The sequence below is a fragment of the Pelodiscus sinensis genome, chromosome 5 (assembly GCF_052426305.1).
Source record: "Pelodiscus sinensis isolate ZL-2025 chromosome 5, ASM5242630v1, whole genome shotgun sequence".
NCBI classification, from domain to species: Eukaryota; Metazoa; Chordata; order Testudines; family Trionychidae; genus Pelodiscus; species Pelodiscus sinensis.
In genome coordinates, this window is record NC_143056.1 from 79,990,111 (window position 1) to 80,016,565 (window position 26,455).

Genomic DNA, 26,455 nt, shown 5'->3' on the forward strand with positions numbered 1-26,455 from the left:
TCTCTTCATGTGAACAAGAAATCTGTTTATATCAGACAGCATTTGTCTGTTTAAATAAATAACTAAAAAGCCTTCATGATGAAAACTGCTGTACTGAGATTTATGGTTAGTCTTAAAAATAAATCTATTTTAAGAGATTTATTGAATTTAAATGATATTTTTGCTATTATCGGGTTAAATAAAAAATATTTTCTTACAGTTCAAGACTCTGATGTACTCTATAATAGTTCTCTTAATTGAAAACCTGTTACTGGAATAAATGTAATAAAAAGAATGAACTTTACATTGTTCATTATAAAATTAAAATGAGGTGGCTTGTTCTGCTTGCATAAGGCACAGCATGTTGTGACGCAGTCTACACACTGGTGTATGTGGGTGGGTGGGTTCAGTATAATTCTATGTTGGCCTACCTTTGCTCCCCTGAAACTTCACTTCCATGAGAACAGACGCGGGCCAGTCTGGAGTGCTTTTGGAAATCCCTGCCTAGGTGAATAAAGGCCACCATCAAGTAAGCTTAAAGAAAGAGTTTACTACTAACAGCTTAAATTATAATTGACAATTAAAACTACCTTTCACTTTTCACCACTCAATAGGGTGCTTAGTTTTTGCATTTCACTCAGTTTCTAGTTAGCTCCACTTTCTGATTCATAGGCACTATTGCAAATACTATTGACTTAAAGTTTCTGACTTTGCATGGGAGTGTTCACATTTTTTAAAAAACACCCTCTAACTATGAATAACCTTTCTGTGTGAAATAATGAAAAGAGAGTTCAGTAATCTGAATTTTTAATTCTGCATTGATATCTCTTTAATAATATTAGGAAGTTCTACAACTTAAGCAACTGTTAGAAATCATAGCTTATGCTTTCAGGAGTGTAGTGCTTAACATCTAGCAAATTAAGTCCAAAGCAGTGACAAGACAGCAGAGAAATGGAAAACAGAAAAGGAGAATTATTTAGTTAAATGTTAGCTGATGAGCTGACTTGGCAGTATTCCACTGGAGAAGGAAAACTTATGTCCTTCACTATCTGACAATGCTGGATGCCAACTATAGTCCTTGACAAGCACTGTCTAGTGTTATAGTGACAAGGAGTCCTGTAGCACCCTATAGACTAACAGATGTATTGGAGCATAAGCTTTCGTGGGCAAAGACCCACTTTGTTGGATGCATCTGATGAAGTTGGTTTTTGCCCACGAAAGCTTATGCTCCAATATATCTGTTAGTCTATAAGGTGCTACAGGACTCCTTGTCACTTTTGCAGATCCAGACTAATGCGGCTACCCCTCTGATACTATCTAGTGCTATGATTTAGTTAGGGGGTTGGACTCGACGACTTCCTGAGGTCTCTTCCAGCCCTAGGATTCTGTGGTTCTATGATTTTGACTGGCTACTTGATGCTTTGGAACTTTTCAGTATGTTTGTATTATTTATAAGCAATTCTGGAGCACAATCTTGCCCTTATTTAAGTCAATGGCACCATTTCCATTGGCTTCAATGGGAGCAGAATCATACACTGTGGTAGCAAAAAGCCAGTTCATCTTGGAGAATGGGAAGAGAATTGTTTGTTGTTATGATGCATGTCCTATCGCAGGTTTTTTAATTTTTCTTCCATATTTTACCATAGCCCTGTAATCTTAATGTATCATTACAACAGTAGAGTCTGTTACCACTTTTTCTTCCTCATGTACTTAATTTTTGAACTGACCCATAATTGACAATATTGGGAATCCCCATGATCGTAGCATCTTTACTTTTCCCATCCCTTTGCTGCTTTTTGTTGCTGCTTCAGCAGTGCAAGCCCCTTTTAAATTGCAGAGTCCTGGGGCAGCTGCCTCTTTTGTCCCTCCCTCTCCCCTTGTCAGCAATCCTGAATGGGGCATATACATTCCTAATTAGATACTTTTTCTCTCCTGTATATTTGCATAATGTAATTCTATTCATTCAAATGAAATGTACCCATTCTGTTTAGACTGCATTTGTAACCATGCTAATGCCAACCATGATAACATGATTGTTTCTAGCATCGTTTATCTGGTGGGTTGAGGTTTTCATCTGGAAAAACCATGCTATCAATATGCACTTTATAACATGATATTGTAGAAGTTCAGGGTGGGGAATAAAGAAGGAAAATCTATCCATACTAATCAGGGAAATGTATTGCTAGTTCAATGTTCATCATTGGTCACCCAGGGCCTATCAATGAGTTATGGAGAAGAAAGTGAAATAAACACAGAGGTAGCAATTGACAGAAGATTAATTCAATTGATATGTACTCCTGTTCAAAGGGGACTCAACTTATGTCCCATCATTAACATGTCCCTGATTTTCACATTAAATGGGCTCACTTTAAAAGTGCTTTTTTCTCCCTTCTACATCACATAATACAGACCTTGCAGGCCAAATTATCACCTGTGCAACCTTTTTATCAGCAGTGTAACACAGTTGTCATTGAATGGAACTTAGTAAACAGTTCTCTCAGTATTGCACATGGTAGAATAGAATCCAGTGCATTCTGTCTTGGCTTTATCAGCAGTAGCTCTACACACAAATCAGGTCTGCGAGTAAGAAAGTGACATTTATTTAGTCACTTTTCAGAGTAATTAGATGTAAAAAAAACTTTATTGCACATCTCAGGTCACTAGTTTCTCTATAACACCAGCCATGTCAAGATCTATGAAGAATTAGCAAAATCCATCACCCAAAATTCAGACAGACACTCTAGGAAGCTAGAATACAGGAGTGAGGCTGAAAATAAAAAGCTTAGGTTTTGGACCAGGGAATGTCCTTTTGATCTATTTGTACAGTGCCTAATGCGGTGGAATTCTGATCCATTACAGGGACTGCTCTGTTATAGTAATACAGATAAAAATTTACAGCCATGAATGATCACATGCTTCTGGGCTATGTCTTCTAATCCCATATTCTCTAGTTATTCTTCTGACACCCATCAATGGGGACAGCAGATTTAAAGTTCTAACTTGAGATTTTTTAGCAACATCAGTGACTTGATCCAGTCTGCAAAGATCTTTGGTTTCAACCAGCTTCTCTCTTCCCCAGTGATGTCAGACAACTGAAAACAGTAATTTAAAAAATTAGGCCACTTGGTTTTCTATATATAGCAGCACTTCTGATCCCAAGAAACCAGCACTCTCATGCAGACTATTTTTAGCTGCAGTGTTTGTAAATTAATGTTAATGAAGCTAGTCCTAAGTAATTATTTTAAACCTATCTTAGTTTTTTTCCCTTGCAGTAAACAGTTTTTTCTTCCTTTAGTTTTAAAATAGTAGTTTAAAAAAAAGGCTATACCACACTCTCTTCTGCTTTTTATCAGAATCTTAAGTTGACCAGCATTCCCTCTGCTGAAGGGCATCATATTCTTAGAATGCACCTGACTTGCATCAAAGTCAGTCTGGTTTTGATGTCATCCAGAAGGACTAATTTCAGCTTTGGGGTCCTGTGCATGCTATTTCTTATAAATTACACATGAAGCTCTCTGCGTATTGCAGAGATTTTAAAAGATTAAGCCAATTAAATTTTCATTGAAGGGGAAACTTAAAGGGGGAAAAGGTAGAGATACGATAACTGGTAAAAAGTAAAATGTGAAAACCAGAATTTAATTGTATAGCAATGTTGCAACAGCTAATGAAGTTTGCTTTTTACATTTTGTTTCTTCATTCACACATTTTATAGATGTAGTTTAGCCAGCATCTTGATATACAGCTGAAAAGCTAGAAATCAGTAAATATTTACGGTCAATAGGAAGCTTACAGGTCTAGTACTTTTTTGCGACTCCCCAGATGGACTGATTTTTCAGGTTTCTGGTCACTGACAATTCTCATTGTTTGTTACCTCTGAAAATCCAATTATTGGCGGATGGGGGAGTTCCTACAAAGACAGAGAAATTCCGAAGTTCCATATCAAGAATGGAAGATATTGTGTCTTTGGAGTTGTTGTGATCTGTTCCATGGTTTTTCAGCCTGGAAGTCACAACCACCCTTCCTTTCTCTGTCCCTTTTTTGTGAGAGGATGATCCTATAATTGTGTGGGAAAGATTGAAATAAGGATGTTAAGGACTAGTTGACTATCCGATAAGCAAATGCTTATCAGATAGTCAGTTGACGAGTTGATTTCTCCATGCCCCACACCCCTTTGCTGCCTCTATCAGATAGCGGCAATGCCGCATAGCTGATCCCGGGATCAGCTGTGCGGCGCTACTCCTTTGAAATGCTGCTTCAGCATTTCTAAGCAGCAGCGCCATGCAGAGCCCGAGGTCAGCTGGGGACTCCCCAGATGATCCTGGGCTCCACGTGGCATTTCTGCTAAGTCTGGGATCAGCTTGGGGAGTTCCACTGACCCGAGTCTCCGTGAGAGTTCTTCCACTTTGAATTACACAAGCGCCCCTACTGGGGACTCTTGTACATTTCATAGCTGGCCTGCATGCAGTTAGAGAACATAAGAACATAAGAATGGCCGTATTGGGTCAGACCAAAGGTCCATCTAGCCCAGTATCCTGTCTACGGACAGTGGCCAGCACCAGGTGCCCCAGAGAGGGTGGACCGAAGACAATGATCAAGCGATTTGTCTCCTGCCATCCCTCTCCAGCCTCTGACAAACAGAGGCCAAGGACACCATTTATCCCCTGGCTAATAGCCTTTTATGGACCTAACCTCCAGGAAATTATCTAGCGTCTCTTTAAACTCTATTATAGTCCTAGCCTTCACAGCCTCCTCTGGCAAGGAGTTCCACAGGTTGACCACACGCTGTGTGAAGAACTTTCTTTTATTAGTTTTAAACCTGCTCCCCATTAATTTCATTTGGTGTCCTCTAGTTCTTCTATTTAGGGAACTAATAAATAACTTTTCTTTATCGGCCCTCTCCACACCACTCATGATTTTATAGACCTCTATCATATCCCCCCCCTCAGTCTCCTCTTTTCTAAACTGAAAAGTCCCAGTCGCTTTAACCTCTCCTCATATGGGACCCTTTCCAAACCCCTAATCATTTTAGTTGCCCTTTTTTGAACCCTTTCCAAGGCCAAAATATCTTTTTTAAGGTGAGGAGACCACATCTGTACACAGTATTCAAGATGTTGGCGTACCATAGTTTTATACAGGGGCAGTAAGATATTCTGAGTCTTATTTTCTATCCCTTTCCTAATAATTCCTAGCATCCTATTTGCCTTTTTGACCGCCGCTGCACACTGTGTGGAAGTTCTCAGAGAACTGTCCACGATAACTCCAAGATCTCTTTCCTGATTTGTCGCAGCCAAATTAGCCCCCATCATACTGTACGTATAGTTGGGGTTATTTTTCCCAATGTGCATTACTTTACACTTATCCACATTAAATTTCATTTGCCATTTTGTTGCCCAATCACTCAGTTTGGTGAGATCTTCTTGGAGTCCCTCACAGTCTGCTTCTGTCTTGACTATCCTAAACAGTTTTGTATCATCTGCAAACTTTACTACCTCACTGCTTACCCCTTTCTCCAGATCATTTATGAATAAGTTGAAAAGGATTGGTCTCAGGACTGACTCTTGGGGGACACCACTAGTTACCCCTCTCCAATCTGAAAATTTACCATTTATTCTCACCCTTTGTTTCCTGTCTTTTAACCAGTTCTCAATCCAAGAAAGGACCTTCCCTCTTATCCCATGGCCATGTAATTCACACAAGAGCCTTTGGTGAGAGACCTTGTCAAAGGCTTTCTGAAAATCCAAGTATACTATATCTACTGGATCCCCCTTGTCCGCATGTTTGTTAACCCCTTCAAAGAACTCTAACAGATTAGTAAAACAGGATTTCCCAGAAACCATGTTGATTTTTGTCCAATAAATTATGTTCTTCTACATGCTTCACAATTTTATTCTTTACTATTGTTTCGACTAATTTGCCCGGTACTGAAGTTAGACTTACCGGTCTGTAATTGCCAGGATCGCCTCTAGAGCCCTTTTTAAATATTGGTGTCACGTTGGCTACCTTCCAGTCATTAGGTACGGAAGCCGATTTAAAGGATAGGTTACAAACCACAGATAATAGCTCAGCAATTTCCCATTTGAGTTCTTTTAGAACCCTTGGATGAATGCCATCCGGTCCTGGAGATTTGTTAACATTAAGTTTTTCTATTTGTTCCAAAACCTTTGGGCTGCACCCAAAGTTCTGCATTCCTCCTTTGAAATGTGAAAGTGCCTAACCAGTAGTTGATGGAAATTCCATCGGCTCCTCGACTAGTAAATTAACGGCTAGTTAACATCCTTAGGTTGAAAACCAGTGATTGGTTCTGGGTCTTACATCTTTGTGGAACTGCATTTTATTTCCAACTCTGCCACTAATTCATTGCTTCGCTTCTCAGTGATACAGAGTATAATAATGATTACCTCACTCACAGAAGACAAAAAGGGAGCTCTAGTGATTAGGATGCTAGTTTGGAACTCAGAATATCAGTTCACTATTCCAGTGCGGATTTCCTTTGTCATTTAGTCTCTCTATGCCTCTGTTCTCTAGTTGTAAGATGGTGATTAATAGCACTTCCTTCCTTCACTGGGGTTTTATGAGGGATAGACATTTGATTCCTTACACTGATAGATACAATTCCTAGGTGCTCAGATACTGCTGTAACAACAGCCATATAAGTGTACAAGGTAGGAAGTCTGACTTTTACTAGGAAGCCATTTGAGATATGCAGTTGAAATGTACCATGAAGATTGAAAATATTGTTATAAGTTTGTAGATTAAGTGGCTACTCCTAATTTCAGGGTATTTTTCAGATTCTTGAGATTTAGCCCCATCACTTATTTACCTAAGGATGCCAAGAGCACACTTGAGTCGTAGTGCAGATAAATGGATACATTGCTTTATCTATGCTCTTTACTGTCTCTCTTCTTCTGCATCTGATTATTGTGAAATTTTTCCCAGATGTTTTGCATGTTCTTTTTTTTTGTCTTCAGTGCATTCTGTGCTTCCAAATTTGAACACCAACACCAAGGAGTTCTAAATTTTGAGTTAAATGTTCAGCTTAATGAATTTATGATTTTGATTTGGGTAAATAGTAATACCATGACTAACTTAACTTGTGCTTCAGAAATAGACAGCAAAGTTAGCGCCCAGAATCCATATTCTTCCCCCTCTCCACCCCCCTCCCCAGTATTAGTTGCTTCAGTGATCTTATAGCAGAAGAAATGGTGCTACTAATGAAAGAGAAAATTAGGGAAGGTTAAGCATCTGAGATCCTTGCATTCTGTAATTTTTAGTGGCCTAGTCTAACACAGAACTTAGCATGCTACACTCCCACTGAAGTGAGAGAGTGAAAGGAGTGGAGTGTCTTATCTGGATCATTGGTTTTGCACCTAAATAACTCAGGGTTTGTATTAGATGATGATGTGTCTAGAGGGTTTATACTGTATATGAATCTTTGTTTTTCACAGGCCACTGTCATGAGAGAAACCCTGATGGAAGCCATGACAAGCAGAAGTACTTTGGTGACCACCAAGAGTCAGTAATCACAGCTGAGGAAGAAAACTCTGAGGGAGGTATAGAAGAAGATCCAGAAGCCTTTGTTCAGAGTTCAACAGGAGACCCTTCCTCCCTGCGGCTGGAAAGTAAGTCAGCCTTGGAATTTCGGTGCAGGCTTCAATAATGAGCTACTTTCTACACTTCAAGCCCGGCTTCCTTTCCAGAAGAGCTTTTTTCCTTCCAATAGTTGTGCTCTCCAGTTTTGGTTAACACAAGGTGAAACACTCAGGACAAGATAGAAGATACACCATTAATTCAGTTGATTTCTTATTTGATCTTTCTAATCCTTTCGAAATATCTAACAAATTAAAGGTGCTGCGACCCAAGATTATGACTGAGTTTCTTTTACCTCTCAAGCACTAGTCTGGGCAAAAACACAGATTGTGTACAATACTCTCACTTACTGAAACATGACATGTTTCTTGAACTGCTTTTCCCTTTCAAATTGAAATATTAATAAAACCTTTAAGAAATTATAAAGTTTAAAAATAATGTGTGAAGCATCTTTTGACACATTCTGCCTTTCTATTGGGAGTTTTACTAGGGATGTACTGTATAAGGCCTTTAAATAATCCCCTTCATGACACAAGAGTTAGAGAATTGTGTGCATTAATGTTTTGACCTCCTCAGACAGCAGTCTTGGTGAGTTTTCCTCCCTTTTGCTTTCCCTAGTGAAACACAATAGAAATGAGGTAAACTGCTTAAATGATCTTGGTAACATTTCCCTCTGTGGCACTTGAAAATTCCTTATTTTGTCTCCTTATTCCTGTTAACCATTTTACAGGAATAGAGAGGAAGAAAAACAAGTAACCTTTAAAACTGATCATGTTCTGTTTCCCACTCTTCTTCCTCGAGCCTGTTTCCTGGAAGACACCTTTGGGATGTGTATAACCATCTCATTCATACCTTGATAATTCCTGAATCAACTGTACTAGATAAAAGAGGGGAGAGTAAGGTAGATTTGGTAAGATCAGGACATGGAGGTTTACTTCATGCAGGTGCTTGAGCTCAGTAACATACGGAAAAGCAGCTACATATCTTCCCACTGAAAGAGAATTGCTGTAAACAGGGAGAAGAACAATGAGAATTGACCATTTTTGAACCAGCAATTGATAAAGCATCGTTATGCAGCGATGTATATTTTCATACTTTCCAATGGCTTCTGTTCAACTGTGGCACACAGTGAACAAACAGTGATCTTCCTATTCAACATTTCTGATTTTTGGGGGGGAAAAAATTAGGTAGGTACTGAGAGCACAACTGTCATAGTCAGAGCAGGGCCCAAATTTTACCTCAGCCTTGTTTGCTTATGACTCGCCGCAAAATGCTTTGTGTGAAGCATCTGTTCGTGGTGAGGAAAGGGATTCAGTCACATGAAATATTTGAGTTCTGTTCATTAAAACAAAATATTGTCATCAGTCCAGCTTTCATGACAGCCTTATAATGATAAATCAACTCTTACAGCTTGACAGTTTTGAAGAATTCTAACAAGCCAGAGTATTGGAAGAAAATCCTATTTCAGGCTCTCTTAAAAAATTGTAGGATGTTCCTCACTTGTATCATCCTTGATGCTTACTAATTAAAGGTGTTAAAAGGTATGTGTCATATTTGCGCAGGTAGAAGACTTTAGGCATAAAACAGTCATATCCTTTGTACTGCTTTTGGGTACTTGTGTAACACAATAATTTTGGTGACATTTATTGACGCTTCGTTTCAGACACCGTTATTGCAGAAAGCAATGACTCAGAAGGGATGGAGAGTCTGGGAGATGCTCAGATGTCTGAAGAGATGTTGGCCTTGGTGGATGAGTTTGAAAACTCCTGGTCTCTTGAAGCCTTTGAGGGGGCACTGGAGGTGAAAGGGCGTCGGATGGACTTGCAGGGAATCCGGGTTTTAAAAACTGGTTCTCAGGATGGACTGGCTAGCTCCTGTTTTGGAGATTGTGGAGATGATGATGAAGCTGAGTGGGTAAGAGCATTCATTTGCAAGAATTAGTTTAATAACATTCAACGTACCAAATTCACAGCCAGGAACAAACATGTCATAGTCAATAAAATCTGGTCTTTTCTGTGTTTTTGTCCTGTACAACATAGGTTTCATGGGGGAAAACCAGTATTTCTCAAATTGGGGGTCCTGACCCAAAAGGGAGTTGCAAGGGGAGTCACCAGGTTATTGGGGGAGTACAATATTACCATGCTTACTTCTGTGTTGCCTTTCAGAGCTGGGCTGCCAGAGCTCGGTGCCTGTTGGCTGGGTGCCCAGCTCTGAAGAAGGGTGGCAGTATCATATCTTGTCACATTTGCTTCTGTGCTGCTGTCTGCAGAGCTGGGCAGCCACATAATGGCAGATGCTGACTGAGAGGCAATACAATACCATACTATCCTTCTGCGCTGGTGCTGAAGGTGACTCTGTCTTCAGAGTTGGGCTCCTGGCCTCCTGACGCTGCTCTCTAGCTGCCCTGCTCGGAAGGCAGCACCGCCACCAGCAGCAGCATAGAAGTAAGGGTAGCAGTACTGCAACCCCTCACAACTACCCCTGCAATAACTTTGCTATTCCCCTCACAACTCCTTTTTGGGTCAGGATCCCTACAATTACAGAACTGTGAAATTTCAGATTTAAATAGTGGAAATAATGAAATTTACAATTTTTAAAATCCTGTGATCATTAAATTGACCAAAATGGACCATAAATTTGGTAGGGCACGTATCATGATTGCAATAATGATGGTTTGGAGGGAGGCTCAACAGTTCAACCTGAAATACACTCTTGAATCTCTTAAGTTATCAGGCTTTCCTGGGTCATAACTGTCCAAAAGACATAATCAGCTGAGAGCTGGTTGAGTGTCCGTGTAAAATAAATTGGTAGTTTCAGTTCACCTCCTTACAGACAAAACTACAACCAGCATTGTTACTAATTAACATCTTCATTGGTAAAAATGAGGCCAAATATTGAATGAATGATTGAGTCTAAGTACACCTCTTACCTTTGGGGTAGTCGAGAGACCCTCATGAGGTGATGGTTGAGACTCACTGCCAGTGAATGGGAATTAAGTTTGCACTGCATTGTGCAGGTAGAGGATATTCTCCCATGCTCTCAAACCTGGCAGAACTGAATTAATTTTGATAAATACACTAATAAATTGAGACACACAAGGCAGGTGAGGAAATATCTCAAGGGTGGCCAAACTTACTGACCCTGTGAGCCCAATAGGATAATCTTCAAAAGTTGGAGAGCAATGCATGCTGACCTAAGCTTGGGGCTTCAGCTCCACAAAGTGTGCCTGCTAGGATCAGAGCTTCTGCCCTGTGGCTGGGTGGCAGGGCTAAGGACCGCTGTCCTGTGAGGAGGGAGTTCTCAGGACTTCAGCCCTGTGGGAGGCACCTGCCATGGCTTAGGGCTTCAGACCCTCTCCTGATAAAGAAGAAGCCCCAAGTTCCCTTCTTTGTCTATTCTAATAAGTGAAGAATGTGGGAGAGAGGCATAAGTGACTCCATGCTTTAACTGTAAAAGCCATACACAGGTTGAGAGCTGCAGTTTGGCCACCCTTGTAATATCTTTTATTAGAACTACTTTTGCGATGAAGCACAAAATGCATACAATCATAATACTAGAACTGTAAGGGACCTCAAGAGATTATCAAGTCCACTGCCCTGCCCTCACGGCAGGACCAAGCCCCATCTAGATTGCCCTGATAGATGTCTGTCTAACATGCTCTTAAATATTTCCAGTGATGGAGATTCCACGACCTACCTAGGCAATTTATTCCAGTGTTTAACCACCCTGATAGTTAGGACATTTTTCCTAATGTCAAACCTAAACCGCCCTTGCTGCAATTTAAGTTCATTGCTTCTTGTCCCTATCATCAGAAGTCAAGAACAATTTTTCTCCCTCCTCCTTGTAACCCCTTTTTAGATACTTGAAAACTGCTATTATGTCTCCTCTGTTTTCCCTTTTCTAAACTAAACAAACCCAGTCCTTTCAATTTTCCCTCATAAATCGTGTTTTCTAGACCTCTGATCATTTTGTTGCTCTTCTCTGGACCTTCTCCAATTTCTCCATGTCTTTCTTGAAATGAGGTGCCCAGAACTGGATACAATACTCCAACTGAAGCCTAATCAGTGCAGAGTAGAGCAGAAGAATGACTTCTCGTGTCTTGCTTACAACACTTCTGTTAATGTATCCTAGAATCATGTTTGCTTTTTCTGCAAGTGTCACACTCTTGACTCATATTCAGCTTGAAGTGCACTCTGACTCCTAGATCTCTTTTTGCAGTATTCCTTCCTAGACAGTTGCTTCCCATTCTTTGTGTGAAATGGATTGTTCCTTCCTAAGTGGAGTACTTTGCATTTGTCCTTATTAAACTTCATCCTATTTACTTCAGACCATTTCTCCAGTTTGTCCAGATCATTTTGAATTGACCCTATCCTCCAAAGCACTTGCTATCCCTCCCAGCTTAGTATCATCTGCAAATTTAATAAGTGTATTTTTAGGCCAATATCTAAATCATTGATGAAGATATTGAACAGAACTAGTCCCAAAACTGACCCCTGCAGAACACCACTTGTAATGCCCTTCCAGCATGACTGTGAATAATTAATAAATACTGTCTGAGAATGGTTATCCAGCCAGTTATATACCCACCTTATAGTTTATTGATAAGGTCACGTTGAGACCATATCAAATGTTTTACCAAAGTCTAAGTATACCATGTTGACTGCTTCCCCCTTATCTACAAGATTTGTTATCCTATCAAAGAAAGCTATCAGATTGGTTTGACATGAATTGTTCTTTACAAATCTATGCTGGCTATTATCTGTCACCTTATTATCATCCAGATGTTTGCAGATGAATTCCTTAATTATTTGCTCTGTTATCTTCCCTGACACAGAAGTTAAACTGTCTGGTCTGTAGTTTCCTGGGTTGTTCTTATTTCCCTTTTTATAGATTGCCACTATATTTGCCCTTTTCCAGTCTTCTGGAATCTGTCCCAACTTCCATGATTTTTCTAAGATGACAGCTAATGGCTCAGATACCTCCTCGATCAACTCCTTGAGTATTTTAGGATTTATATCATCAGGCCCACTCATGATTTAAAGATATCTGACTTTTCTAAGTAATCTTTAACTTGTCCTTTTCCTATTTAAACTACTAAACCTACCCCATATCCATTAGCATTCACTATGTTAGGCATCCAGTCACCATCAATCTTCTTGAAAACCAAAACAAAGAACAGCATAACATGACAAACAATAAACAATTTTCTTTAAAAAAAAAAAAAAAAAAAAAAGCTGCTTTCATGCATTCAAAAACTAAAACCAAAATGCTATTCTGCTTTAACTGGCTTTGGACTTTCACCCTCAATGGTAAATTATTATAAAAAGGAGAGTACAGTATTCACTAACAGGTATAGTTAGTATGAAGATACCTGATGCCCATTTGGATGGTTGTAGGAAAAAAACATTAAGGAAAGTGATCCAGTTCTGTAGAAATTAAATAGACTTTCTTACGTACACAAATGAATCCTCCAATTTATTTCAGATGTGCAATATAGTATATAATTTGTCACAGGTACTGCAATGTGATTCTTTTACAGATCACATTCCAAGTGAAACGTTTAAAGAAACCAAAAGCAGAAAGCTTGGATCTTCAGGAGCCCCCTGGGAGAAATGGAGAAGAAGGGGTTAATGAAGAAGATGAAAACCTTTACCAGATGGCACTGGAGATCAGTGGCCCAAAGATACCCTCCCCTGGACCACCAGGTAAACTACTATTTTCAGGAAAAGTAAATCCCTCAGTGCCTCACTTTCCATTGTATTAATACATCAAATGGATAATAATGAGAGATTATAGAGGTATATTTCAGTCTGTATGAATAAAGTGGCACAATTAGAATTCTACCCTATAAACTTTCTTCCAAGAGCACCTATTTTTAAATAGTACAGTTTAGCTGTGTTACTCAGAGCATCTTTCACCTCTCCTGTTTTCCAAAACTCTTTCACTGGTAAAATGAAAAATAGTAGAGAAATTCAGATGAGAAAAAGCATGGGAGGAAAGATGTGTTGGGGCAATATTTGAATGAAGCTAGAGAAATGAGATGGAGAAGTGGGTAGGAGTAGTATTTACCAAGTGCCATTGAGGTATGCAGTATTTTTATATGTTCAGATATGGTATCTGCCACCATGATATGAGATACATTAGATATAATAAACATTCTCTTCCCCCCAAAGAATTTGCACTCAGAGAGAAAAATCAAGGTTAGGCCCAATCACAAAGTGGTGTTGGGTTTTTATTTTTCCTGTATTTTGTTTGGTGATCGCCTGAAACAATGATAGGTGTCTGTTTCAGATGGCAGGAGTTGCAGAAGAACAGACTCTTACTTTACATCAGTTGGTGCAAGGTGAAGAGACAGGTGAAATTTGTGCTAGGGAAGCAGAGGGGGACTGCAGGAGGAAAATAGAAAGAAGCAAGATCTGTAAGATAGGCTTGACCCAAGAGTGAAAGTGTTCATCCACCTGAGGAGGCATCAGTGGCATTCTGCATATGCTGGAAATTTAAGAGCCTGCAGATGCCATAGAGGAGAGAGTTCATATAGTCAAGATGAAATGAAGGTATGGGTGGAGTGCTCAGCAGTTATGGAGTCTGCATAGTACTGTGCTTGAATGATGTTGCAAAGTTGATGCTAAATGTATTGATTTTTTTCAAGTGAATGTCTGTCTTACTGCAACAATTTTAGCCAGTGACTATTTGAAAGACGAGATGGCTGATTGGGTGAGGTACTTAGTCACAATCCTGAAGGTTGTGAGTTTGAGTCTAACAGTCTCAAATAAGCCATCTCCAGTTCACCCAGCTGCAAAAAGGGTATCTATAGAGGCCTTACAAATTCACAGATATCTACTTCTCATTTTTGAGGCTGCAGATACAAATTTCATATCTAGAACCCTGTAAATTTGCAGATATCTGCAGATCATTCTTGTGCATGCAGATACCAATTTTGTATCCGCACAGGGCTCTAGGTATCTGATCTGGACATGATTCTGGCCCCGTCATTCCCTAGTGTATGGTTCACAAGGAAACCAACATGCCTGGACTATGTAGTGCCAAACTTTTTGACATTGACCCTTTGGGGTAGATTTGCCATTGTGACGTAGGGGGTCATTTTGCATTTTGAAGATTCTAATATGTGCCTTTTAATAAGCTCCCATTTTAACAGTTGGAAGACTTGGATATGTTTAATATTTAAATAGTAACGATTACTTGATGCTAAACATGTTGGAAATTGGATTGTACCTATAACCTAACACTGCCCCATACTGCTGAGCTCCAAAATATTATCCAGCTATCTTGGTCTTAAGTATGCTCATGACCTCTGTTACTGTAGTATCTGAGCATCTCCTGTTCTTTAATGTATTTATCTTTTCCGTATCTCTGTGAGAGATACCCATTATACAGATGGAGAATTGATGCACAGAGAGACAAAGTGACATGCCCAAAGTCACACAGGAAGTCTCGGAGCAAGAAAATAAGCCCTGATGTCCCAAGTCCCAGGCTAGCACCCAACCAGTAGATCATCTTTCCTCTTTTAATATATTATATTTCCTCTGTGAGATGGTCACCACCAGCAAAGGGGTTCAGAATGCCCATATAAATTATTGAATACTTAGGAATGAAATATATTCCACAATACTGACATGCTGGGAAAGGATCACCCTTTCCTAGTGATGCACTAAGGGCAACTTCCTTTAAAGGGCCTCTAATCAATGAGTTTTTCATGAGTTGATATAATAGATTTATTTTAATTTTGCAAAAAATAAAATAAAGGTGCTTTTATGTGAGGGTAGGTGTTGGGATTTGGTGAAAGAAAATCAAGTAGAAATAGACCTTGAAATGCTGCTTAGGCAGTGTATTTAGTTCTTTGCTTGCTTGCTTTTTTTCCTACATAATATTGTTAATGTTAATAAGCACTGTAGTAGTTAAGCCCGTATAAGGCCACACTAGTTAGCCTCTTGCTGAACTATTTAGTGGCTGAAATATTTTTCTTTTTTTACACTTTTGATATTGTCATGTAAGAAATAGTATTGACTATAAAAACAGGAAATGTGAAGTCTTAGGGCCTGATCCAAAATGCACTGAAGTCAATGGAAAGACATAGTGGCTACATCTAGACTGGCATGATTTTCCGGAAATGCTTTTAACGGAAAAGTTTTCCGTTAAAAGCATTTTCGGAACAGAGCGTCTAGATTGGCACAGACGCTTTTCTGCAAAAGCACTTTTTGCGGAAAAGTGTCCGTGCCAATCTAGACGCACTTTTCCGCAAAAAAGCCCTGATTGCCATTTTCGCGATTGGGGCTTTTTTGTGGAAAACAAATCTGGGCTGTCTACACTGGCCCTTTTGCACAAAACTTTTGCGCAAAAGGACTTTTGCCCGAACGGGAGCAGCATAGTATTTCTGCAATAACACTGACAATCTTACATGAGATCGTCGGTGCTTTTGCAGAAATTCAAGCCACCAGTGTAGACAGCTGGCAAGTTTTTCTGGAAAAGTGGCTGATTTTCCGGAAAAACTGGCCAGTCTAGACATAGCCAGTGGGTTTTGGCCCATTTGTCTTACTCCTTATTTTGTCACTGCCCTTCGGTATGATCATGGACAAATTATCTCCCTGCCTTGGTTTACTCCTCTGAAAAATGGGAAGAATATTATTTGCCAACCCAATTGGGAGTTCCAAGATACAATTTCTTAATGGTTTCTAAAGTGCTCTTAGATCCACAAGTAAGACTGTAAAAGTTATCATCCATCATGATCAATAATAATGCTATTCTCTGAAAAACATTGGCATTATTCCATCTCACCCTAAACAAGAAGAACAGAGACTATAATAATAAAAAGGTACATATATTGGTTCTGGAAGTAGCTGCAGAACTGACAAGGAGAGCTCAGACCCTCCTTCATAATATTTTGTATTTAGTAATTTACCAAAATAAACTCTTAATTGCAGAAATGCAGGCAACTCTATGTTTGGTTTGTGTGTATAATCCAGAGAAGAATTATTCTTCAACTACAGATGTGGAAAGATATTAATAAACAGGTTTTTAAACATACAGTACACATTGCCACTTGTCTTATCCTATTTAGACTCTGATCCTGCCATCAGATCACCATAGGCAGACCTCTGGGTTCCGCACAGGTGTGGGACTCTTGTCACAGGGATCCAGTAGAAGGATTTAAGCCTTAGCTCTCTTTGATGCAGGAAATACCTCTCATGCCTCTCTATGTGTAAAGTGCCATGTAAATCTGATGCTCGCTCGTTTTATTTATATAAAATAAAAATTCCTGCAGGACAACAGAGTGATGTCATCACGTCACACTGCGTCTCGCCTGCCTCCTCCCTTCTTCCCTCCTCTTCCCCTTTCGCCAGTGCTCAGGAACCGCAGCTGCCATGCCACAGTCTCCCTCATCTGCCCCTCCCCGGTGCTCAAGAGGAGATGGGGCTGCTGCGCCATGGTTTCAGGTTTCTTCTGTGCCCCTTTGCCCCCGATGGCTGGGGGTAGAGCGCAGGTCCTGGAGAGGTCTCAGCCCAGCCCCCCTCACTCCCAGTGGCCAGTGGGAGAGAGCTGGAGCTGGCGAGGCCTCTGCCCTGCCCTGCCCTGCCCTGCCCTGCCCTGCCCAACGGCCAGATGGGGGAAAGGAGTAGACCCGGGGCTGGCGTGACCTTGGTCCTCCCCCGTGGGCAGGGGGAGAGCCAGGGCTGCCTACCCCCAGAGAGAGGGAGGCTGGCGAGCGTAGCAAGCAGGGGCACAGCCCCCTAGTAAACTGTAAAGATTCATTTTTAAAGATTTACTTTTTTTAAGGAATTTTGTATTACCTGCTTCTTTCTAGGGAAAAGGCGTGACTATCGCAGCTTGGGCTGGCCAAGTCCTGATGAGTGTTTGAAACTCCGCAGGGTGGAGTTCACTACTGTAGCCAGCACATGGCTAGCTGTTTCTGCTAAAAATATTGAGTGAGTATTATGCATGTAAAAGTAATCAAGTAATCGGGAGAGGGTTGCTGTATGACCTTCTTATGTACATATGCCAAACATCTTAGTGGCCTGCTAAAGCACATGGCAGTTCTGCTATGGCTTCAGCCAATTTTGATACCACCTCTACAGTAGGGAGGTGATTTTCTTCGATGGAGCCAACAGCAGGGCTGGGGATTGTAATAGTCCTTTTGTTCTTTGATTTGAGGTTATCTGTCCCCATTGGCTGCCCCTATTTGTAGTTTAGGGGTAGTGGTGGATTCTGTTGTTTTAGACCATCCTATAGCAGCAATGACCAGGGACTATTTTCTGTTTGTGCTTGGCAAGGACCTTTTCTCTTAAATACAAACCGTGTCACTGTTATTGCTGCCTCTGTCAGCTCAATAGCATTATACATAGGGCTCCGCCTCAAATCCATTCTTGTGCAGAATCCTGCAGCCTGTTTGTTGTGGTAGGCAAGCATGACACCAATGCTCCCAGCTTTACGTGGGCTGCTAACTGGTTTCCAGATGATGTTTAAAGCCTAAGAGAGTGCTGCTAGTGAGTGATAGTGTTGTAGTTGTGGTTAATGGAGGTGCTGAGCTAGCTCCCAATGATATAAGAGAGCAGACTGTCAACAGGTCATCTGCAGCAAGGCCCTTCAGCTCTGGAACTTGATACCCACTTTAGTCTCAATCTGTTGAAGTTCAGGGATTGTCAATTAGTTAGGGCTTTGGGGATGGCTTGTGTGGGTATGTTTTGATTTTTGATTTTTTTTTCGCTTAGTGGTTAGTTTAATTTTTGTTGTGTTCTGGGTTTGTGTGGTTTTTCCTTATAAGAGCTGTTAGTTAAGTCAAAATAAATAAACTTTCCCTTTTCTCTTCAATTTTTAGCCTATACTGTAATATTGTAAGTCTCCTTCATACTTGCATCCTTCTCAGAGGATTATAGGAAAGTTATTGGTTAGGCAAACAGAGGAGGTTGCGTTGTCTTGGTTTTAGAAATCTACTCTTATCAAATGAAAACACTGAGCCAGTGACCTCATAGCAGCAGAGTTAACTTAGGAAACTAACTAATAATTAACAGCCACTCCTAAAGAAGAACCTCTGTGTAAGATCAAAATCTTGTCTGTCTCACCAACAGAAGATGGTTCAATAAAAGAGATTTTCTCACCCACCGTGTTTCGCTACCACTCTGTTATGCAGTTTAATAAGAGAGACAAACATCAGCTACAATGGGTTAGAAAAGAAGGCTGCAGTTTAAGAATTTTCTCTACAGAGTGAAGGTCAAATTCCTTCTATTTGCCAAATGAGGCTCTGCCAGCATCCAAACTAAACTTACCTACTAGAGAAGCTGCTTTTTTATATTGACACCTCTTTCTCCTGACCAGGAGGTTTGTGTATGACTTAGAATATGTTTTCCTTTCTTTCTAGCATTACAGAGCATATTGATTTTGCCACACAGCTGCAAGAACCAGCCATGGAGCCCCTGTGCAACCCCATTCTACCCGCCAGTATGCACACTTTGGACCATCTGCAAGGGGTCTCCAATCGGGCTAGCCTGCATTACACTGGAGAGAGTCAGCTGAAAGAGGTACACCTCTGTCTTCCCACAACTGTTTGGAGGCTATCCAAGATTATAAGGATCAAGAGTCAGTGAGATTTATGCAAAGGATGGGATGGTTGAGAGGTTTAGGCTAACGAGCCTTTCCTTTCTAATTCACTGCTCATGGATGGTAACAAATTACCAAAACTAATGGCTATTCAGCATCCTATGATGATTTTACTTCATTTCTTAGTAGATCAGAGCAGTGTTCTCTCTACGATTTTCCATCCATGAGCAGAGTAAGTTTTATCTTGTGCACCAACAATGAGGTCCTGTGCGCTTGTTCAGACGCGTGCCACTGTGGCACCCACCGGGGCGCTGCTCTCCAAGAGACTCTCCCAGGTAGTGCTTCCCCCCACCAGGTGGCTCTGCCCCTTCCCTCACCATGCAACCCCAGCCACTGGAGCAGCTCCAGCTCTGGCCCCCGGCCAGAGCCACCAGAACAGCTGCTGCCTGCAACGTGGCTCCAACTCTGGCCCTGGCCAGGGCCCCCAGAGGAGCAGGTGCCTGTGTTGCAGCTCCAGCCCCGGCTGGGTCCCCAGAGGAGCAGTTGCTGGTTCCCCACAATGCGGCTCCAGCTGCAGCTTCATCCAGGGCCACTGAAAGAACAGCCACCAGCCTCTGTAATGCAGCTCCAGCTTCTGCCCCGGCCGGAACTACATGGTGGCTGCCCTGCTGCTCCTGTGGTGGGGCTAGCTGTCCACCATGCAACCCACCCCAGAACTGCCACTGCACAGATCTGATGAGGAGGTGGGCTGGCCTCAAATTCTTGGTGCGCACTCGCACAGGCACGCACCTTACAGGGAACACTGGATCAGAGACCATATTATGAATTCCTTTGTTGGCTTTCTAAACAAAATAGATGAGAATCATATGGGCCCTGGAAACTGAACTCCCTCCTCAGTCCTAGAAGTGTTCCCTCTAGGACACATTGGAGAAGAAATTTGTCTAACTGCTATTCGTATTCTATGGCTAAGCAATCACTAGGGCTGTCAATCTGGCATATTTTTCTAACAAAATTATTTAAAGAAAAGTTTTACCATATATGTTAAGCAGATCACAAAATGCTGAATCCATCTCTTGTCATGTTTTCTAAATTTCAGCATTATACTTCTGGGGCATATCCACACTGCCAGCTGTCACAGCCCCCACCTATATGCAGGCAACACAGAGTGCCTCTTAGGAAGGGATTAGATCCCTTCTGGGAGAGAGTATCACATTTTAAGAAGCCATTTACTTACCTTTGTTTTCTTGATTTCATCTTATCAATTTCCAACCTCTAAGCACATGCCTTTTCCTTCTCCTCAGGTATTACAGAATCTTGGCAAAGACCAGTATTCACCACAGTCATTAGAACAAGTCGGGACACGAATAGCCAAAGTTTTGGAAAAAGTATGTGTGTGTGCGTGACAAACAAAATTGCAACAGGGTCTTATAGTGTCCTCTACTTCACCTGCCTGACAAGCCAGCTTCAAGACTATCTGTCCAGAAACTCAGTCCAGGATCATGCTTGTAAAATTTTCTGACCCATATTTTGTGCTTACATAACGTGAGGTGATGCTATCAGATCTCTGTGCATTACTCTTTAATAAAATACAATTTGTAAAGTTTTTTGGTATCACACCCATAGGACGACATGCCTGTACTGGTTAGCATTGGTTGTGATACATAATTCTTCTCCATTGGCTTCCGTGTGAGGATCTTAAAGTACTTCGAAAGCATTAATAAATACAGCCTTATGGCACCCCTGAAAAATAGGGGCAATACTGTTATGACTATTTTACAGATGCACAAACTAAAATATAAAGAGATTAATGTCCAAATTCTCCTCTCTTACACAGCTACAACTCCCACTGATCCAGGCTTCACCCAAATAAGTGAACCAGAAATTTGGCTTATGTTCTCCTTTGGGCTTCTTACTAAGATTGTGATTGGGTTAAGAATAGAATGCATATCTTGCATCAGCCAGTTTTAATCCTTATCCAGAAAGCCTATCCAAACACTGCAAGACTGCTGAGAGAGAGAGAGAGAGAGAGCTCATAGAACAATAGTCAGGTTTCATAGTTGGACCCAGATTTATTGCATCAACTGTCTGAATGACATCCACCAAAAGAATCCAATTAAGTGAAGCTCAAAACATTCTGCTCCAAAGTGGGAAACTCAGAACCAGGCTGATTTATAGTTAATGGAAGAGGTTTTCTGTTTGGGTATCTCAGCATTAATGGTGCCTTGACATCACTCATTACAGTAATATTGGACTGTTTACAAGTTTGGAAAGAATCTAGACTTCGGTAGTTCCATAATGGTCCACTACTCCAGATCAGATGCCCACTTTGGTAGGGTTGCCCTGACATCTTTGTTAAAGCTAGATTCCTACTAGCCATCTCCAAACAGCCAGATAAGGGCTTGTTAGTGACCAAGAGTGAAATCTATGTGGACAGTCACTCGGTTGTCTACCCTGCAGTAACTGTGGTTCTTTAAGATATGCATATAGTTTCCATGATCCCTCTGCTCCCCTAAATCTACTACAGTAAACTTCCGATAATCCAGCAGGTTTAGGACCCAGGGGGTGCCGGATTATCAAATATGCTGGACTATCAGAAGGGGGGGCTATGAGTGGTTTGGGGTGGGGTGGGGTGGGGAAGATGCCACCCCAGACCCCTCATAGCCCCCCCTTCTGATAGACTGGCTCTGCCCCGGGCATCCCCGATTCAGCCGCTGCTGATCAGTTTCATCAGCAGCTAAATCGGAGATGCCTGCGGCAGAGCATCTGGGGTGCTGCCAGGTTGGTCCGGTAGCGCCGCCCCTCGGCGCTGCAAGACCAACCCGGCAGCACCCCAGATGCTCTTGGGGATGCCTGGGACAGAGCAGCGGGGGTGCTGCCAGGTTGGTCCCGCAGCCCCGAGGGTCAGCGCTAGGCGACCAACCTGGGAGCACCCCGGCTGCTCTGCCCCCGGCTTTCCCGATTCAGCTGCTGGTCAGTTTCAGCGGTTGCTGAATCGGGGAAGCTAGGCGCAGAGCAGCTCCAATTGTCTGGCTGCCCCGAGTACTCCCGGGTTCCTGATGGTGCCGAACCATCAGGAGTGCTGGATCATTGGATGCCAGACTAATGGAGTTTTACTGTACTTTGGGATTCTGTATTGGTGAAGGAGCCAGCGGAAGGTTGAGCCTATTCTTTCTTTTGTGCCTTCAGTTGAGGGGTTGACGAGCATAATGACAGCTATAGTGCAGGTACAGTCTCAACACACACTGCTAGCTAGGAGAATTCAATCTGATGTGCGTGGATTGTATGCATGCCAAGACTAGAATCTATGTGGACAACACATCTGAAAGGACCATAATTACTCTAGAGTAAGTAGTTCTTCCTTTAGATTGCAATGCCAAGCACTCAGAAATTATGAAATAGCAGGATTAAGTTGTCCATGCAACATTGATTTGAACCACTGGTGCAGTTATATGACATTAAAGTCCTTACTTACATGATTACATACTATTTTTCCATAGAGGCATGCCTCAAAAGGTGCACAAGATGGATGTACAGGAAGTCACACTGAAGGTTGCAGAAGCAATTATAAATGTGGCATTTCCTAATTTTCAGGCATTTGACTTTGCAACCTAAATAACTTAACTTTTCTAGTTTGTACATCTAATTATTAGGTAATAATCACTTTTGCTGCCTTTTGTAAAGTTACATTGTTTAATTTTTAAATGGAAAACATTGGTTGTGGATGTTTGAGAGTGTAGAGACAGGATCTGGGGCTGGGATGATGTTATATATATATATAGTTTGGTTTTGTTCTGTGTAGTTTTGTGTAATGTTTTCCCCCTTGCTGCATTTTCTTTTTTTTCAGAATCAGACTTCTTGGGTCCTCTCCAGCATGGCGGCGCTCTACTGGAGGGTGAAAGGTCAAGGGAAGAAGGCAATAGACTGTCTGCGGCAGGCCTTGCATCATGCGCCACATCACATGAAGGTGCGTACAACACTGTTCACTGCTGAAATGAAATCCTAGCAGCTCTCCCAACTTGTGGCTCATATGAAGCTAGTTTAATGAGTTCTCATCAACCCAGCCATTGTCAAATGTCAATACCTAGGATATTAGCCAATCTTAGTGAAGGTCCTAAAGACTGTCTTTTACCACTGTAATCAGAGTGAATAAAAATCAATGTTTCTTTTTAAATATCAAAAAATTGTTTTTATTTAAATTGGATGTTTTTTGTTTTATAATCATCCGTAACATAATAAACATTTAATTTAAAAATAAGTTACAAATGAATCTCATCACAAATGTGCTACACCTTCACTTACAGTCTTATAAAATAAATTAATGGCTCTAGTCTGTCCAGGCTAGCTACTTAGCTTTTGCTTCTTGAAAGTTTTGGGATTTCAATTTCTGTTTCTTAGCTGACTCAAAAGTACCATGTGCAAAGTGAGACACAAGCTGGATAGGATTGGTTTTGTTCTGTGCTTATGTCATGGTGGACCTTGGCCAAGCGTGGCAGAAAAGTTAGTTAAGAAGTTGTCTTAAAGACAGAGAGACAATATATAGGAAAGGACAGAGACAGCATAGAAAGGAACAATGGAGTGGAATGGAATGGAAAAGGGACGACATTATTCGGCACATACACAGCTTTCTGTATTCCCCCATACTTTTCCAAAGAAAACTGTCATGGTTTCTGAGAATAAGAGGCACCCTATTTGGGAATATTTTGAATAAATGTTTTCCCTGGGTAAAAAAGGAAAATGTGTCAAGTGTAAGCAGCGCAAGAAGATGATGCAGTTGATGATGATGCAGTTGATGATGCAAGAAGATGATGCCTAGTTGCAAAACTGAAACATCAGAAGGAAAACTGGTTATTGGGAGAAAATTATGTAGATGAAGATATGGATATGGTTGAGTGTATCAACTGGTCAGAAACTCAAAAAATTCACTTTGCAATGCATCATTCTTCAAGACTCTCTCTGTGTCCTTTAGTATAAGTGTGATTTGACAAGCACATTACCAAGCTGTTTGCTGTGTTGGCTGTTGCTAGAAAAAAGTTTAGGTTAGCTAATCCTTATGGCTTGTTTAATTAGGTTTAGAATCTATCACTCAAATAAATAATACAGAAGGCTGCAGTGAGAGTAATCTAGAGTTGCCAGTCGCCACTGAGTGTCATTTTCTTATTTTATATTACATAATACCTGCCCCTTATTTTGGAGTATCATGGCCACAGCCCATAATGGTGATGCCCTAAGTCTGTCCCGTATATTACCACAGCATAACTCAGCTTTTCCAAGGGAATCCTCTTCCTATAATTGTCTCAGAAAATGGAAGTGTCAGTGAGTTCAGTGGGGCTTATTCCAAAATTGGGTGCATTCTAAGCAAATTCTGTCTTAACCTTTTTAATAACTTGATTTAAATCAAGGATCTTTTTTAGTGATTTAAATCAGTGATTGAAATCATCTTGATTTAAATCAATCCACCCTGTCTTCAAGATAGGCTGTATTTTTTCCACCTGCAGAAGATACAGTTATAAGTCTTCCCTGAGCCTGGGAAGTCAGGTGAATGTCCTTCAAGGCTGATGTGCTTAGTAATAAATGGCAGGCTGACTATTAATACATATATGAAACCCTTGATCATATGGAGTTGCCTTAGTTACTAAATTTATGTAGGTATGCTTGAACAGGAATTTGTTGTTTTTGCCACCCAGGGATTAGTTAATGTGTTCTAGCAATGCATTAGTGCTTAATGCTTATACAGCACTTGCCGTCTACAAATTTCCTGGGCCAGTCAGTTTTTGTATGCCTCTCTTCCCCACCGTTTCTCTTAAAATGGTGAGTAGGGTGCTTCCCTGCCTTAAGGGGTATTGGGAAGATGTACACCTGCTTCAATACTGTGGTGATGGGATCCATGAGGTGAAAAGATAATTTAGTTTGTGCCTGGCTCCCTATCCCAAGTGCACTGCACCTGACAACACAGAATCTATTTGAGATCTACTACATCTGTTTTACTTCTGTAATTCATTCTCGCTTTGCCACTCCTCTTAAAGGAAGGTTGGAATTGGGACATCAGGCTGGTTAAGCATCATCAATTCTTTTTGTGTAACTATTTAAGGCTATTCAGAATTGGTTCCTTTTGCAGTCTGTTTTGTGGGGTGGATTGGAGTAATGTGACTGGCAGCAGTTAGCACACTGCCCAACATGACAAGAACACAGCCCAACAGTACTGACCATGCTCCAGCAATTTCATGTCAGTGCTTGACATAAGAATGTTTTCTAGCCTCAGGACTTGTCTTCCTACTGGAAAGTGCAGCTGTCTCCAGAAAACACATGGGCTTGTTTTCTTGAAATCCAGCTGCAGCTTGAAAACTCTGTGAGCCTTGGCACTGAATGAACAGCTATTCAGAATTTTGTTTTATCCTGATGTGTCTTCACACCTTATTTACGGCATGTTATCAAGCCCTTTTCTGACTACAGAATTTCTTTGTGGGTTCTTTTGTGACATTCTTCCCTATAGTACCTGAGAGCTTCACAAACATTAATGAATTTTATTTTTATAGCATCCTGTGTGGTGAGGTTGAACTATCCCCATTTTAACTATGAGTAATAGAGAACACAGGGAGACTAATGTCAAAAATTTAAGCATTCTTTTTTACGCATCTTTTAACTTTTGAGTTGCTTGACTTATCAATCATAATGAATATTCTTTTAATGTAGTTTTCTGTGCATATTGCATGTAAATATTAGAGAAGTCTGGATTTGTACTTCTGAAGACTAAACCCATGAGAGAAAAAACAATCAGTTTCACACACACAGAATGGGAAGCGACTGTCTAGGAAGGAGTACGGCAGAAAGGGATCTAGAGGTGTTAGTGGATCACAAGCTGAATATAAGTCAGCAGTGTGATGCTGTTGCAAAAAAAGCAAACATGATTCTGGGATGCATTAACAGGTGTGTTGTGAGCAAGACACGAGAAGTCATTCTTCCGCTCTACTCTGCACTGGTTAGGCCTCAATTGGAGTATTGTGTCCAGTTCTGGGCACTGCATTTCAAGAAAGATGTGGAGAAATTGGAGAGGGTCCAGAGAAGAGCAACAAGAATGATTCAAGGTCTAGTGAACATGACCAATGAAGGAAGGCTGAAAGAATTGGGTTTGTTTAGTTTAGAAAAGAGAAGACTGAGGGGGAACATGATAGCCGTTTTCAGGTATCTAAAAGGGTGTCATGAGGAGGAGAGAGAAAACTTGTTCATCTTGGCCTCTGAGGATAGAACAAGAAGCAATGGGCTTAAACTGCAGCAAGGGAGGTTTAGGTTGGACATTAGGAAAAAGTTCCTAACTGTCAGGATAGTCAAACACTGGAATAAA

The 26,455-nt window shown here is 41.0% G+C and overlaps 1 protein-coding gene across 2 annotated transcripts in view; it reads left to right on the forward strand.

The window, feature by feature from the left end:
• TTC17 (tetratricopeptide repeat domain 17) overlaps positions 1-26,455 on the forward strand; it is a 79,815-nt gene that overhangs the window by 48,843 nt on the left and 4,517 nt on the right. For both annotated transcript variants that reach the window (XM_025185316.3, XM_089778548.1), the window contains exons 17-23: positions 7,425-7,598; positions 9,230-9,480; positions 13,106-13,271; positions 17,387-17,507; positions 18,938-19,097; positions 20,418-20,501; positions 22,961-23,080. In XM_025185316.3, the coding sequence (XP_025041101.3) occupies positions 7,425-7,598; positions 9,230-9,480; positions 13,106-13,271; positions 17,387-17,507; positions 18,938-19,097; positions 20,418-20,501; positions 22,961-23,080 (1,076 nt within the window). The remainder of the gene's footprint in view (positions 1-7,424; positions 7,599-9,229; positions 9,481-13,105; positions 13,272-17,386; positions 17,508-18,937; positions 19,098-20,417; positions 20,502-22,960; positions 23,081-26,455) is intronic.